We start from the raw sequence: 16836 nt of genomic DNA, 5'->3' as shown, positions 1-16836 counted from the left end.
TTTAGTCTTAGAAAGCAGACGTTTTTCACATGTCCATCTCTCAACTGTAAACCGATGTGGAACTTCTGTGCATTCCGTAAAAGCCTACATTTGCTTTTGTGTTCAGTCTGTGGGGTTGTCTCTAATGCTGTGTTAGCTCAAGCTATAATAAGTACTGTCCTGAGCCAAATTTCCATCCATATCCACTTCTAGCTCATATTAAGCTAAGTCTCAAATATCACTCCGCTGCCCAGAGAGGGCATTGTGGTTGGCAGGGGGTTGCTCAAGGTTAAGCACCCCGACACTGGTCGTGCAGTGGAGATGGAGCAGCTCGAGTTACAGCAACTGTTTGAGTTGCTGTTGGGACCTCCCCTGTGCAGGGCACTACTTCCACTGGTCACACCATGCCTTCTCTGCCTGCCAAGCAAAAGTACGTGCTGTGTCTTGGGGTCGATACAGGAGTCAGTGCAAGGTAGAACAAGCAGCAAGGACAAGTGGTTTGCACCTAATGAGATTAGTCCCAAGCAAAGGTAAAGCTGTCTTTGCCTTTTGTCCTTTATTTGGAAAGGAGTGCAGCAGGCTCTGGCATATTTGTAGGATGATGAAGTAGTTTATGGTGTTGATCAATAGTGCCCTGCTAATCTCAGCGAGAGGAAAATCCTCTTAAAGGGAAATGCAAATAAAGAGCAGTTACCTTGTCTTCCAGGAGTAACTGGAAATAGCAAAGCAGTTTGTCGTGTTAGGAAAGTGAGGTTGAATAGCTGGACGTTCTTTATGTGGTTATTATGCAAAATATCCCATTGTAACGGACAAAAGCTTTTTTCCCCTCAGTACACCGAGAACAGTGCTCACAAAGCATGTTGCTGCCCATTGGATGATGGAGTTCTTTTGTAAATATAGGGGTCTAGTTTAGGTTTAACACAACTTCTCCAGTCTGAATGACGTCTTCTCTTCTATCTCTGAAAAAAGAGATGTTTGTAACTTAAGAGCTGATATGCTTTGTTTTGTGGTGGCCTTTCTGCTTCTGTGCATCCTCCCACTGACCAGATAACCAGGTCACATTGCCGAGTTAGCTGTCTGTGGAGGGATATGATGCAGGCTCAGATGATCAGAATACCATCCTTCCTTTTTTTTTTTCCCCTAACACCGCTTCACCCCCTTAAAGAAAATGGATAATGGAGAACGGCAAACGCAAATAAAAAGGGTATACAGAGGAGCTCTTTTACCAAAAAATGAAAATCTGGTTATCTAAGAAGCCTGTCTAGACAGACATCCATTTTAATGAAATGCAAAGCAGAATAGTGCATGAATACTTCATTAGTAAAAAGACTTGTCATCTTTGAACCCTGATGTAATGTTTCTTGAAAGCTGTTACCTTCTTGCAGTATTAGATTGAAGTTTTACTGAGTGATAGAGAAGTGGCAGTACATATGGTATTGTTAATGTGACAACTACGGAGAGTTAATACATAATTGACTTTCTCTATCAAACCTCATTTGGTTAAAGGAATGCTCACCAATGAACCCGTTCTAGAGCTTATAGCACAGCGAAAGCCCGCAAGGAAACAGAAGTGGAAATTTACTGTAAATGATGCTATGACCGTGTGACTGGTTAACCAGCCTCTGAACCCACAGTTGTGGTTAAAGTTCACTGTCTTCTTGCAATGTTTAGTTCACAGTTATTAGTGATGGTCCTGGTCTAGTTATTGGCTGTCCTCTGCCATGTTGTGAATTACAGGTACGCGTTAGCTCAACTTGTGGCTTAGTTGACTGCATCAACTAGAGAAGGTGAAAACCGAATGAACCTCACTGTAGGTACTCGTGCTCTGCTTGAAAGTATAAAGCAAAAAATAACTGTTCTGTAAGTTACATCGCTGTTCGACTTTGAGCTTTCTGGTGTAGTTCACCTCTTCTCTGGCTTCCTCTCCTTGTCCAGCAGACCACCACTGTGCCATTCACCAGGAAAGCAAGCTGAGACTGCAGACCTCAGTTTTTCTTACGGGTTTACCGCTGCTGTGGTCCCCTGCAAATTGAGGGGGGAATTGCAAATTACAAATTTCATGCTTGAAACACAATTGCTCTCTTATCAGAGAAAAGACAGAAAGCAATTTGTTCTGGCTAAAACGTGAATAGCAGAAACATGCTTGTGTCCTTCTTCCCTAAAAGACGAAGGCGTTAGCATGAGGTAAGAGTTCCTGGGAGAGTCACTACAAGCAGTGCATGCAGCATCCTGCATCCGTACTCTGGTAGCATCAGTTGTAGGGTCAGATCAGCTGCAAGCAAACCAGTTGCTCCCTCCTCTGCCCCTTAAGTTTTGGGGTGAAATGATGCATTGTCAGAGTTGACAGAGAAGACCATTATAGGGTCAACTCAGTCCATGTTATGTGGAGTGTGTAGTAGCTGGTGTGTATATCTGCATGCCCCACGTGGACCATTTGTGGTGAAACCCAGTCGAGTGGCTTGGTGTTGTACTAAGTGTCACACAGGGGGGCTTTGCTTCCAGCCTGGATTTGAGCCCCCCACTTAGAGGGGTTATCGGGCAGGAGATGCGCAGGGCTGTACTAACTGTGGCTGAAATTTGAGGAAGAGTGGATTGCTAATCTAGTGCTGAAATTTGTCTTTCAGAAGATGTTAATTAACTTTCACCTTCAGCCCAGTTAATCAGTGCTAATGAATTAACTGATGCTGGGTTACGATAGAGAGAGAGGATCAGCATGTCCAGTAATGCACCTTTCATATCTGCACCAGCCTTTTCCAAACGAAACACCTCTGCTCCTTCCCTGCTCCCTCCCACCCCCCAAATCTAACCCAATACAAATGCAAAGACAAATGCAGGTAGTAATGGCGTGCAGACAGATTGGCTTTAATTTACAACACATGCATGAGGTGTATCTCTCACTTGGGAAGTGATGGTGTATTCCTCTTAGCCAGCAAATCGCTGCAAAAGCTGCTGCACCAAACTCGTCTCGTTGCATCTCAGTTTCTCTGGCTTGTTTCTGTAGGCGCCCCGTGCTGCTGATTTGGTGAGAGCAGCGTGGGTTACCCTCCTGTGTTCCAGCCTGCAGGTGTGAGTTGCAAAACTGGTTTTAAGAATGGATTACTCATGAGATCTGGTTCGCAAACCCTGCCCCTCGCTAGGGTGAGGTCTGCTTCACTGGAAGCAGAGGGCTTAAACATGCACACTGTCTCGGGCTAGACACTCGGGCTAAGATCTGCTGTTAATTACAGCTAGTTGGGATCCTTCAGGTTGGAAGGGACCTCAAGAGGCTGTTCAGTGCTCTGCTGCGAACGTGTCACGTTATTCTTTGCAAGCTCCTTCAGACCGCTGAACATATGTTATTTTATCAGCTATCTTGCAGCCCAGGTGAGCTCGGCTTGCTGAAGAACACCCAAGCGCAGATATGAACATGAACGGTGCGGTAGCTGACTCAGTGCAGCACCCACTAGCTACATCTCCTGCCAGGAATGGGGCGGGACGATTACAAAGGCAGTAGCAGAGTGCCAAAATTTCCTGCTCCTTTCCCTTGCAGTACACTAAGTGCAATTCCAGTCTGTCTTGTGCCAGTTGCCACAAGCAGGAATGAGCTGGACCCTGCTCATCGAGCAGCTCCCAAAGTGCTGGCATCCCCTGCCGCCTCTGGGAGCGGCTCTTCCGTGGAACAGAGCCAGACTGATGATGCTCTCCTAATGGAAGAGCTTTCTCAGGGAACTTGAAATGGGAATTAAATGCTTAACACTTATTACTTACAAAACACATTTCTTAAGGTGCTGGAGTAAGTTCTTTGGAATAAAAAGAGGCTGAAGATGAGAGCAGAGCAGCGTTGGGTCAGCGGTCGTGCAGTGGCTTATGAGGCAAGTGTGTACCTTCATAAAGAGTGTGAGAAATGAGACTCTGTACTTAGCTTATGGCAGCTTAAATTTGCATGGCCCATGGAAATTTAGTGTGGAAGAAACATGAGAGAGGGCTCATATTTGGTTTATTATGAAATGGTTCGTCCACACCATTAATGATCATAGCTTGTTCTCCATACATGATATGAGGGACTGGCTTCCACATGTACTCCCACACGGTGCTCTCCAGAAAATGGGAGAGTACAGCTCTTAACTGCAGCATTAATCCCTTACAGTTGTTCTTAAGTTATATGGACTTTAATGTGAAATAGCTTCTTTCTTTTAATTTCTCCCAGTTTGCAATGGTTGTAGGTGAGCTAGAACAAAGCTCTGCGTGTTTTCACTTGTTTGTCTCAATCCTGTTCTCTTAGTGAGCAAAGTCACCCTTCACCACTCTTGCATGCTGTTGACGTCAGTGTGCTTTTTTCTTACAAGATTCTGCGTTTCCCAGCCGTGACCTGGAATCAGCTGCTAATACAGATGAAGAGAGAGTTCAGCTTTTCTGCCTGACTTAATCAGTGCTCTCTAGGAATTGTTGTGCTGTAGGATACAGAATAAGACCCACTTGTTTCCTGATACTTGTAATGAGTTCCAGGCATTCATGACCTGTTTTGGATAAAAAACAGCAGTCTACAGGTGAGAGCTCTGCTATTGCCAATTTATTTGGTGATCCAAGCTGAGCTTGGTTTTGGAGTGGAGTTTTTCAGTAAGAAAAACAAACAAACCAGCTGTTCCTAGGGCAAACGTGTTATACGCAGACACTTAAGCTCCTTTAAATTAGGTGGTCTCATTGCAATGCTAGATTTTGGGTTGTGTTGTTTTAATTTCTATTCCTGCAGCAAGTCTGTCTGGGGGAGGGGAGTAAGAAAAATCTGCTCGGTTTTTCTGAGCAACCCTCCGCAAAACTGTTCAAAATCTTAAAAGGCACTTTAGGAACAGAAAACGAGAAATTTGTTGCTTTTTCTGAAGAGAGAATGTCACTTTTCTTTCTAGAAATGCCATTAAAATGCTTTAAAGCTTTTCATGTTTCTGGATGGAGGTGCTCATATACGCCTAATTTCAGTAACTCTTAGGAAAGTTTACCTTCGTGCTGTTTAGGTCTCTAACTGGTAGTGCTTTCATGTGCAAAAGGCCAAGTATGTCCAAATTCGGAACTCGTTGGGGATGGAAACAGTGTCTCAGCCAGTCCTTTTTCAGTGTTTTCCCTTACAAATCCAGAGAAACATCCACATCCTAATAATCTTAGGAAAACAATTTTATGGCCTGCAAAGCAACTCATTTCAAAATGTTTCAATTCCATATGCTCGATGATCACATCTGCTTATTTTTCCGCCCTAAACTCTCAAGCTGTCTCCTACCTGGATAACAACCAGCAGGAAGCTCGGTCTTGTGGTTCTTTCCAGAATTCCCCGGTCTCCAGGGCTATATTACTTTTGAACTATTAAAAAATAGTAATAAACAACAACAAAAACACCACCTGCCTGTGGTTCTAGCTTTGGAAAGGATTAGTGTGTCGATGGGTTTTTTGCTTGTTTGTTTTTCTCATTGTCTTTGCTCAAAGGCAGTTCTTCAGACTGCTGCCCAGGTGCTTTGTACAGGAGTTTATTGAAGTCATGCGAACATCTAGAAAACTATTTAAATGCACGATGAATACTCAAGCATATAAAGTATCGATGTGCTTAATTTATTCTCTCCTTGCTATTGTTTTAGAGTCTTTTTATAAAATCTTGGTCTTTCACATGTGTGCCTCTCTGCGTGGCACTTGCTTTTCCTCCGTTTTAAGGGAGGCTGCATCTTTCCTGTGCCGTAACTGGCTGCTGAGGACCCTTGTTGCCTAGGGAACAGGGAAACCTTGCAAAAAAAAAATTTTTATTTCTGTGTTTTCTCATGAGAGCTTGACATTCTTTTCATGCCCCTTTGTGCCGAATAACTTCTGTGGCCAGAGCTGATGCATCTCACAGGAAGGATCAGAAACATGTTTTTCAATTATAGCAGGGAAATTACAAGGGGGCTGCAGTTCCGACGTGTAATTCGCCGTGTGCTCTGCCCTGTGCATGGGACGCTGCAGCAAACGCCTCGGTGAAGAGCTGCCATCTGGTTGGGGAGATAGGCCTGGTCTTGATGGCTGTGGGCAATGTGCTCGCTTTCTCTTTTCCTCTCCAATAACTTGCTTTGCCTGCATTGCTTAAAATAGCTCCAGACTCACTGTCCCTTCAGGTAAAAGCATTCAGCCATCCCTTAACTTCTGAGCTCTAACCAACACGATGCTTCTTCGCGCTGTGCCTTTGAGGTTTTTTTTACCATTGACAACGTTTTGAAGGTTGTCAGCAGAGCCCGATCCTCTTCAAAAATCCCTTAGAGCCCGGAGAAGTCCTGCGTGAACGAGCTGTCTGAAGAGGACGGGGCAGTGCTGCGTGCCTGTGCGCAGCCAGCCATCCGTACGTCTGTCGGGAGAGAGGGCTGACACCTCCTGACCCCCCTCTGGGCTCTTGTAGACGTGGTCTGGCTAAGCAGGTGCAGTCGTAAAGTCTCTTTGGCTTGCAGGAGACTTCTGCTTTAATCAATATGTCCGGTCTTGAAAATATCGAGTGGTATGTGATCCAGCTCAAAGGTCTGAGGAATATTTTTACCAGCAAGAGTGGAGGGATGGGCGTTTGTTGGTTAGGTTTATGGTAACTTGTGCTTGCATCATCAATTTGTCACAAACTGATTGTCAGCCTCGGATGAAACTGTGCAGGTTTTATTGGCAAGAGGTTTTCTGTACTGTCTTAAATAAAAACAAACAAAAAACCCCTCGCCCACACCTCCAAGTTAGCTGCTCTTTCAGAGGATTTTAATTTTGTTTATCTGATTATGATTAAGCAATTGCATGTTTATAGCATACGCTTTGACCTTGATGTTGGTTCAACTGGGCAAGGATATAAATGATGAATAAATACCATAGCAAGCTTACCATTGTATTTGAAATTAACTCTTTAATGTACTTCCCTAAAATAGGGACATTCTTTTTAAGATACCTAGCAATGGGACAACTTTATCTTTTCTACCTAAATTCAAGAACTATTGGAGTTTGGGTTTTTCTCTTCTCAGCAAAAAAAACAGTCTGCTTTTTCCTATGCACTGATTTAGAACGTAGTACTGTGGCATTTACTAAATTGATTAGGTGTACAGGATGAAATTAACGTTTTAAAACTAAAATATGAGCGCTTCAGGTCCTAGTATATAAATCACACTCGCAGTATCGTGGAAGCTCTGGATCCAATACAATTTTGATAAAGCTGGTTTGCTCTGAGATTCATAAATGATACAAGACCCTACTGAGTGGTATAACTGTATTTCTCTGAATTCCCTTTTTTGATTTTTCTCAGTAAATGTCACAGCCTGACAGCCTTGGCACTACTGGTACAAACAGAATAGCCCCCCAAAGTGGCTGTACCTAAAACACTGACATTTTAGCCAAAGATTTCCTGTGTTCATCAACACAAATTATCCTTAATAAAAAAAAAAGGGGGGGAATTTGTCTGAAAGACAGTACATATCTGGCATGAGAGTGAGCTAAGCAACAGTGAATCCCCAAGTTACAATTTCATAGTGCAGTAATTTTGCTGATCCAACAGCAAAGTTTTTAAGACAACTCACTGTCAGCATGGAAAAGCCTCCAACCAACAAAACAAAACAAGCCTTAGTTCATAACAAGGAGCAGTAGAGCGTTGTGTGCAGAACTGCCGAGTCAAAGAGGTTTTTTTAAATATTTTGTAGCTTAAGGTCTTGGCTTCTCTTCAAACATTTCCAACTACGAAAGGATGGAGAATCTTGCAAGTGAATGTGCCCCCTCTAGGGGCAAAAATGTGGAAATCTGTTGTAGCAGGTAAATCCAAGACGCTGGTGAAGCATTTATTTGGAGTGTGACTATCTGGGGTTTTTTAACCCCACTGAGAAGGGATTTGTGTTGGGACTGGGATGTAACTTCCTCTGCATCTTGTTTTCGTGGTTTGCTGCAAGAGGTGATACGTGCTGTGTGTTAGGGCTCTCGTTTTTGGGCTTCTGACACTTGAACTCTTAAGAGGTTATGAAAAATGTGCTGCTGTTTTTCTGGGGTGGTTCTCGAAATGCCTTTATGAAGGGTGTAAGGGTGTTTCATACTGTTTTTTTGTTGGTTTAAAAAAAAGGCAAAAAGCTGTTCATTAGTTCTGTAAGAGTTGTAATACTGAGCTGTTCTGTGTGCATGTTGTATAATTCTGTGTGCATGTTGTATAATAAGGGAAGGATATGCCATGTGCAAGGCAACGCACCACTTCCCTGTCTTCCTTTAACACAAGCACCCAGATCATCCTGGGGAACCTCTTAGGATTCTGGGAGGAGAAAAATCATTCCTGAAACTTCAGGGATTTGAATGTGGGAGCTGCTTTAAACTTGCATCAGTTCTGTGTCGCTGCATGTCACTGCTCCGGCGATAACACCGCAGCCACAGAGCTGTTGAACTTGGATGGTCATGTTTATTTTCTCTGGCAGTTACCACTAAAACACAAATCCTATATAAAACCGTTTCAGCAATTTTTGAATGTTTGAGAAGTTACAAAATCATTCTTTCATAGTAGTCTTTTGCCTCCAGTCTTTGCCATTTGGGGTTTGAGATCATGCATTTCATCCCAGTAGTACTTTCTGGGTGTTCGCATGCCCTAAATCTCATCCATGCTGCCAGTGAAATGCTCTTTGTTTAAATTACACGTGGAGAAAATAGTATCCTTCCTCAGCTTTTCCGTCCTGCTGCTTTTGAAGTTTATCCTGCTTTATCTGGCGGGTTGGGTGCGTTTGGCTTTTGTGGGGAGTGCTTTAACTCAACCCCAAGGTTCCGTATGAAAACAAGGTAAGCAATTTCTAATGATACTTGAGGGTTTTCTACTGATCCTTTAAAGCCTGAAATCAGGCCTCACCAGGTGCCTTAACAGTGGGGTCAACGCTTCCAAGTGCGACTGCTTCAGTTTTCAATGTGAAATGTATTGACGCTCACTTTTCTCCATTCTCTTACCTCCTGAAGGTGCTCTTACAGAGTGTTACGATGAACTGGGCAACCGGTACCAGCTCCCCGTCTACTGCCTCGCGCCCCCCATCAACATGATCGAGGAGAAGGGCGACCTGGAGACTCTGGATATCCCTGACCCGCCGCCTAACTCGGGGCACGAATGCCAGCTTCGTTTGCGCCTGTCCACAGGCAAAGACCTCAAACTGATGGTCCGCAGCATGGACACGGTGTACCACATGAAGAGGCGGCTGCATGCGGTGGAGGGAGTGGAGCCTGGCAGCCAGCGCTGGTTCTTCTCGGGCAGGCCGCTCGCAGACAAAATGAAACTGGAGGAGCTGAAAATCCCAAAGGACTACGTGGTGCAAGTCATCGTGAGCCAGCCCTTAGCGAACCCCACCCCGGTGGAAAACTGATTTCTGCTTGTTTATTGATTCTTCTTTCCTCCGTCTCTGTCATGGGATTGGTTTTCACTGCCCTCTCTTCTTTCGGTTTGTCCTGCTAATGGATTGGTTCCAAGAAATGACCAGCAAAAATTCCATCTGTGATGGAGATCTGCAAAAACAAAACATAAAAATGTAAACTGGCCTTTGGGGTTTGCCTGATCTCATATTTAACACAACAGCAAGCAGCACAGGGCAAGGGCAAAGAAAGGAGTGGGGAGGGGAAGGGAAAAGGGGGGACACGCAAAGAGGGTGGGAAGAGGTGGTCTTTCACTTAAACAATACAAATATGTAATGATTCTTAAAACTGTAAGTGGTGTCCTGATCTACAGAGCAGGAGTAACAGAGAGCACTTTTATTAAAAAAAAAAAATAAAATATGAAAATCAATATTTCATATCAGCACCACCTGCAGTTCATGCAAGACTTGCAGCTGCTCTGAGTAGGAGCTGTGCTGCGTGTCCATGGGGATTGTGTGTGGTTTGACCTAACTTGTGTGCTTCGTCCGGGTGCTGCCGAGGCACCGCGAGCCCTGGGCGGAGGACCTGGGCTGGGGGCTCGGTCCCTGCCCCACGTGGGTGGCTCCTGGCGATGCTCAGACCAAGCAATTGTACATTCCAAGGTGGCAACGCAGTCCTGTGCCATTGCTGGCTCCAGCGCTGGGGACGCAGCCTGCTGGAGCCTTAGGCAATAACTTCGTAAATGTATAATTTCGTGTACTGTACTGTAAACACGCTACAAGACTGACTTAGCCTGAAGTTTACAGGCTGACTGGCACCTGAGTACGTGCCTGCTGAATTACTGTATGTCACTCAGATCATTAAAACAAGCATTGAACAAGCTAGCTAAGGTGGGTGATGCACTGGTCTGCGATTAAGGATTAGGTGCGTGACCTTTGTCAAGTGGCACTGGTGTGCTCGCTGTAATAGGTCCAGGTTAAACTGCAGTTTTACCCAAATGTAACGGATTGCAACTTCCCCTGCTCGGTTCCTAGAGGGCACAAAGTGTGGAAATAGGTGGAGAAATGAGCACACAAATTTCAGCTTTTCCTCTGAGTGTCATTTGCAGCAGCAGTCTGTCTGTCTAGATCTGATGATCCTGTAGCCAGGACAATTGGAGGTATCCTCACCAACGCACGCTGGCAGCCCAGAGCATGGTCATGGTGTTCAATAACCAGGGCTTTTTCCTTCAGAGTGTAAGAGCAGCCCTTTTGGCACACAAGAAATCCTTTTCTAGTCTCAAAAATCTGAATCAGATGAGCATATCTGTGGGGGAAACAACTTGATGGTTACCTTGGTTAGAGATGCGCTCTGTTCCTTGGCTGCTCTGTGCCCTTGTCTGGCAATGCCTTTGGATGAGATCAAATTCCCTGTTCCCTTTTAAACTTGATTGCTGGTTGGCTTGTTTTTTCAGCCATTACTGAAATTACTTTATTTCTTCCAAAGGCTAATATGCTGGTCAGGCTAATCCTTTTTACTGGTTTCTGTCTTCCCTCTCTGAGTCTAGGGTCTAAACCTACAATTGTCCCAACTCTTAGTCATCTGCTAGTGAAGCTGTTGGGTTAGGATTGACAATTTTAAACTTGTTACTGCTTCATTAATGCTGTAGAACTCCTGTTCCTCAGAATCTAATGGAGTTTCGTGCTCCACAGGCATCAGTGTAGAGCCAGAATGAGCGAAGGTCACGCGTGCAATGTTGCAAGTCTTTCCCAACAGATGGAAGCAGATGTGAAATTTACATTGATATTGGTGCAGCCAACTTCCACCTCTTGGAAAACAGATCCACATTCTCTGTGCATTTCCCACTCTACCCCAAATAAATATAGCTTTCATTTTCACCCCTGTGTTGTATGCGGAGATTTCCTGACAGTTCCTTAAACCCCAGTTCTGTACAGGATGACTGAAGGGTAGGGGCAGAGGTGTGTAAAGGAAAATTAGTTCTCTGTTCTCATAAACACCCAAGTGACTTGGTTTTCTTTTTTCTTTTTAAAGATGAAATCAAAGCTGATCAATAATCTAGAACAAAAGTTTTGTTTTTTTTTTTTAAGACAAATATGATTTAATATACTGGGGTTTTGCAGCCAGATCTTTTTGCATTCCAGAGGGAAAAATATTTATTTGATATGTGAACAACTCAAAAATCTCCTGGATTTTCAGTGGTCAAAGGATGGTTTTGTGCCAGGAAGACACTACTTGTCTCATAAGGCATAATTTACATCTTCATGTAAATGGTCTTTGCAATGTCATTACCTTCCAGCCCTTTCTGGAAAGGGGGGTGTGGGATGGGCAGAATTGTGATAGCTGATTGAGAAAGAGCAAAGCTGAAACCGGGATGACAATTCTGCAACTGCAAACACTAAAACACTAATATTTTTTTGTAGATTGCGTTTTGGAGATTTTTTTTTTCCTTTTGTTCAGGCAGTTGTTACCATGTCCTGGTTTTGAGATTACAGCATGTAGGAGCTGGGAGAGCTCCTTTTCCTTCCTTCCCCTCTCAGAAAAGCATCGGTCCTGTTATGTTGTAACAGATTACCATGTTTTATATCAACTGTTGTTATGGCGGGGAGCAAGGCAATGATCTGAAGGCTATGTCATGAGTGGGCTTTGAGTAGAACAGAGAACTCGTTTATGAAGGTGCACTGTTCTCTAATAACCTCTCTCATCTTCTGTCCAGTAAGTACATAGTTAAACCTGAAATAAATGGTAAAATGCTTTTACAGGTGGAAGTGAAGACGATTTTAATTTCTTCTTTATAAAATGGCAGATGTGCTAGGCACGTACCCTACTGGAACCGAATTTTGCAAGATTTGTATTAGGAAAGAATTCTAAGTTTCCAAAGTGTATCTATATATATTATAAAAAAATCAGTAATGAAAGCATACAGCATGTTGACTGACATATCCCTTGTACATACCTAGAGGTTGCAGTATGCATCGAAAGCAGTCATTGCTGTCTCTGTGAAATTCCTTGTCCTCTGAGGTTGTCTTCAGTGCAAGTGCAGGGGACCAGGTTTGGGCTCCTGCAGGACTCGTGACCATTCCCGGAGCAGGGAGGAAGGGAGGGAGGCTTAAGTGCAGAGCAGAGGAGGCACGGCTGAAGCAAGACTAACGAAGTACTAAAATGCCATTTAGCTTACAGGACCAGGTGCAGGTCTGCATGTGGCTGCTCACATGGGGAGGACAGAGAAAAGCCTGCTGGTGGTGCTGCACCTTTACTCTGTAGCATGGGCATATGTTGAGGGGTAAGCTCGGTGCTGCTGGCAGCCTGGCCTGTGCTGGTTTTTGGCAGGCTGGTTGGTGTGGTGTCCTGAGCAGAACTGAAGTAACACAGCGGATTTGTAGCGCACGCAGCCATGAACAGCAATGCCAAGCGCTGACGAGAGGAGTAATAGGATTTTATTTGTTTTGTTTTGTTAGACCCGTCAGACCTCTGTGTCATTCCTGATTAATTCTGGCCACGAACTGATGCCAGTAGAGTACATTTTTTGCCACGTCAATGACAGGTCTGTTTGACATGCTTCAAATTTTCATACTATGTTGTTGCTTCTGCCTGACCCAGAAGTAGTAAACCAGTGAAAGCCCATGCTCCTGCACAGCCTGAGAGGCAGAGAGGTGTGAACACTGCAGAGTCTGCTGGGGAGCTCCAGGAAAGCCTCGGATGCTGTAGGTACGTTGCAAAAAGATGCTTCAGGTCATCCTCCACAGTCAAGTGACAGCACTCCTGCAGAACATCCAGCACCCAAAAGCTTGATTCACTACGTTGGCTTTTTGTGCTCTTCTGTTTGTTAGTGTTTTCTGCAGAAAACATAGCTGGGAATAGCTGCTCTGTGAAACCTCTTTTTAGTTTTCTGAAAGCCTTTTCTTCTCTAGAGCTCGGAAAACTAACTGATGTGAATCATCAGTATAACGAGTTGGTTTCTCTGTTGTGTTTTTTTTGTTAGTTTTTGTTTTGTTTTGTTTTTAAATAGCCACACAAATGCTAAAAGCAGCAACAACAAAACTAAAAAAAGAAAACTCATTCCAGGAGCAACCAGACAAAACCACAGCACCTCTTTGCCTTTCACAGAAAACTCACAAGTTGGGGAGGAGAGGAGAGGGATCCATTGATGCAACAAGGCAACACGTGCCATGTGCATAACACTTAGTAAACCAGGTGGCCAACTGATAAAATATTGCTGTAGTATGACATGCTTCTGCATATATATCTATTGTTAGTAAATAATATAAAAACTTCAAAAATGCTATTAAAAATCTTAGTTTGTTACAATGGTGGGATGCTTTTAGCCATGGAGTTTTGAAAGCATTTTAGCTGTGTAAGTGTTGACGAACTGAATGCTGTACATTTCTCCATTTCTATCTTCTTCAGAAACACAAGTGGTAGCTACATTTCTGACTCTTGATCTGTATTTTACAAACTTTTTTATGTCACTGTAAATACGTTCAAGACCCTGCACCTTATGCAGAGAATGTTTACGGTTTTTTAAGAAAAAAGATTTTTGGCTTTTTCAGTAAGCTGCTCAGACCTTGTTATGTTGAAATAAAAGCAGTCTCTGTTAGAAAGGGGCTTTTTTTCTTTGCCCTTGACCACTTCCTCCGTACGTCAGGCTCCCTCCTGGTTGATGGCTGGCAGCTCCTGGATGGCTCGCACCCTTTTGGAATAGAGCGTAGAGGTACTTTGAGAAAGGAGTTTTTGAAAACTTGTTTTGGGTGGGTGGGGGTGAGCTTTGTATGCTCTGCAACAACATAATGTACGCTCTGCAACAACAAAACCTTCCAACCCCCTAGATGTTGGTGGTCTGCCTTGCAAGCTCTAGGAAGTCTTTGCGTTAAACTTTTCAGCAGCTGTGCTTCTGTCTTCTCCCAAAGAAGATGAATGTCCTACTATTATATCTGCAGCTACAAACACTTTTGTTGGTTAATGACTGTATATACAAGTCTGCCTGCTTTAAGACTTTCATTTTCATCAAGTGTTTTTGATTGTTCTGCTCTGCAAACGGCTCTCCTCTTCCATATTTCATTTAGATACTCCGTAGCCGCATGTGTGTTGCTCTTGTTCCTAGGAGATGGAGCTATAGCTCTCCTTCCACGGGAGACATATACATGCCACCGAGCCTCCAAAATTCAAATAGTTGGAAGAAGAGATGTGTTAACCAGCGGGCTTCTTTCTGTGGACTTGGAAACTTTTAATAAACGTGTCGACTGGACTCTCCATGAAGAAGTATGTTTCTGTCCTTCAAGCAGGACCACTTGTTGGGTATTTATCCGGTAGAACTCTGTATTTGTATATTTTACAGACGATGACCATTTGATCAGAGCCATGGGGCAAACAGAGAACTTAAAATCCTGACTCCTGCCTTAAAACTCGTAGTTCATCTTGAGCTCCAAAAATTCTGCACCTGCTTGTTTCAAAGTCCCTTTTTCCTTAGGAAATTTGAATCCAGTTAAAGGCTGGAGACGATTTAAGGAAATTTAAATCAAATTAAATTTTAGCTGATGTCTTTATTAAAATAACTAACTGGTCTTGTATTAAAAACTCTGTTTGTGCCTCTCAAGTCCAGGGAATGTTTAAAAAGTGGAGGTGGCTTTTGAGCAATGATTGAAATTACTGCGTTAGCTGGAGATTTGTAAGCCACTTGCTTTCATATGTTCTGAGCAAGAGACTTAGGTTTGTGTCCTCTCTGCCTCATGGTAATGGCTTTCAAAGATGGCTGGTACCATCAAATTTGTACTTCTTGAATAAATATCTTCATTTTTATGGTAAAAACCTTTTGTACGCAGTTTGTTTGTGTGTGCCACGTAACAAAGAAACATTCATGTTGCGTAGGATACAGTGCTAGATTTGGTACTGACACAAAAAATACACAGCTCCAGCACACAGTGAAACAAGGACGAGGGAATCCCAGTGACGTGATCGTTTTTTCCCCCCCCGTAACTTTTATAAAATCTTTTAGAATCAAATATACAACTGTGTAAGACATGGCTTTTAACTTTTTCCCCCCTTCCTGGCTCATTCAGCCAATGAAGAGTTCTAGGCCTATATAAAGATGCTGTGAACATCAGGTAACTTTTAAAATGCATTCTGTATTTTTACGTTGTACCTCTGTTTCTTGGCTGACATATCGCAGTAGTGTGTGCACATATTTTTAATCAACTGCAAAGCACAAGTAGGTTGTCTTTAGACTGTTAAATTATTTGATTTTTTTTAACCTAGGGAAGATCTTTTACCGTTAAGAGCAAACCGTCATGATCTTCTATGAGTTGGAAATGCTGTACAAAATCTCCTGTATTTAAAACAATAAAAAAAAAGTTTCTTTTTTCCTGCCTTTAAAAATAAAAGTAATACTGGAAATGCCATGTCTTAAGAACTAAATTCAGTGTTGTTTTTCTTTTTGAATTTCTTAAATAGGGCATTTAATTCTGAGCTGGAATTCCACGACTTTTTCATTACCATCTGATACCCTAGAGCCATGTTTTTGTGGTTGTTTTGGTGTGTGCCAAAGCACCTTGCAAGTAAAGTGTGCGATCCGTGGAAATGCAGGGCCCTAAGGAAGGGTAGAGCAGCCTGGAGATGCCCTTGGGTACCTCATGGGAACCTCCTGTGTCCATGGCTCCTGCAAATGTGCCTCAGGCTCCTTGGTGAACAGGGAAAGTGCAAAATGATGGATCGGTGTAATTGTCCTGTAATTAAATTAACTGATGTGTTGTCTTAATTCAGGTCACTACTGCCTAGTCTTGATTAACTACCTAATGTATCAGAGGAGTATGAATATCTTTTTTGTAGTCTGCTTTGATCTAATGTTGTCACAACCAAGACTTTCGATTTTTTTTTTTTAATATTTATTTAAGTCTTAGGATATTTTCATTGTAGAATCCATGTGAATTATAAACTTGCCTGAATTTTTATATATATTTTTGTGTGTATATATATATATACACAATCCCTTTTATATATACACATATTCCCATTCTCAGAGCTGATGCCCTCAAACACCATGATTTATAAATAACGTGTGATCTTCCCTCTTCACCCGTCTTCTAGCTGAGCAGTGTGGTCTCTTGTGAAATAGCAGGAGGGATGTTCATCTTACGTTGCTGCATGTGTGCATGCACAGCCCCATGCACTCCAAGCTGTCTGTGGTGTCCAGAAGCTTGGTGTGTGAAATGAGCAGGGGAACACCAACCTGACTGTGAACCTAAGCAAAACCCCAACAGGAAGTGGACTTTGTGTCAAAAGTGCACGAGAAATTAAATTTTCCCAGTTGCTGCTGCAAGCAGTGAGGTTGGGTGTTTGTTCATACCCTGCAACGTATGAGCTTAGGGGAATATATGCTGATTTGTAGAGCAGTTATATAGACTATTTTGTTTCCCTTCTTTCTAGCATAGAATATAATTAATGTTTATAGTGTGACCGTATTCATAGTTAACTGAGCTGTATCTCACTGCACGAGGTTGCACAGCATGCTAGGGCCAGCGCAGCGTTTCTTCCCCCAGGTGGGTGCTCTGACAT

The 16836-nt window shown here is 43.1% G+C and overlaps 1 protein-coding gene across 3 annotated transcripts in view; it reads left to right on the top strand.

The window, feature by feature from the left end:
* UBTD2 (ubiquitin domain containing 2) overlaps positions 1-15690 on the top strand; it is a 60423-nt gene extending 44733 nt beyond the window's left edge. For all 3 annotated transcript variants that reach the window (XM_035559793.2, XM_035559795.2, XM_035559794.2), the window contains exon 3: positions 8908-15690. In XM_035559793.2, the coding sequence (XP_035415686.1) occupies positions 8908-9305 (398 nt within the window). In that variant the 3' untranslated portion in view covers positions 9306-15690. The remainder of the gene's footprint in view (positions 1-8907) is intronic.
* Positions 15691-16836: the final 1146 nt, after the last annotated feature.

Source organism: Cygnus atratus, chromosome 14 (assembly GCF_013377495.2).
Source record: "Cygnus atratus isolate AKBS03 ecotype Queensland, Australia chromosome 14, CAtr_DNAZoo_HiC_assembly, whole genome shotgun sequence".
Taxonomy (NCBI): Eukaryota; Metazoa; Chordata; class Aves; order Anseriformes; family Anatidae; genus Cygnus; species Cygnus atratus.
This window is presented reverse-complemented; position numbering and strand designations above follow the sequence as displayed.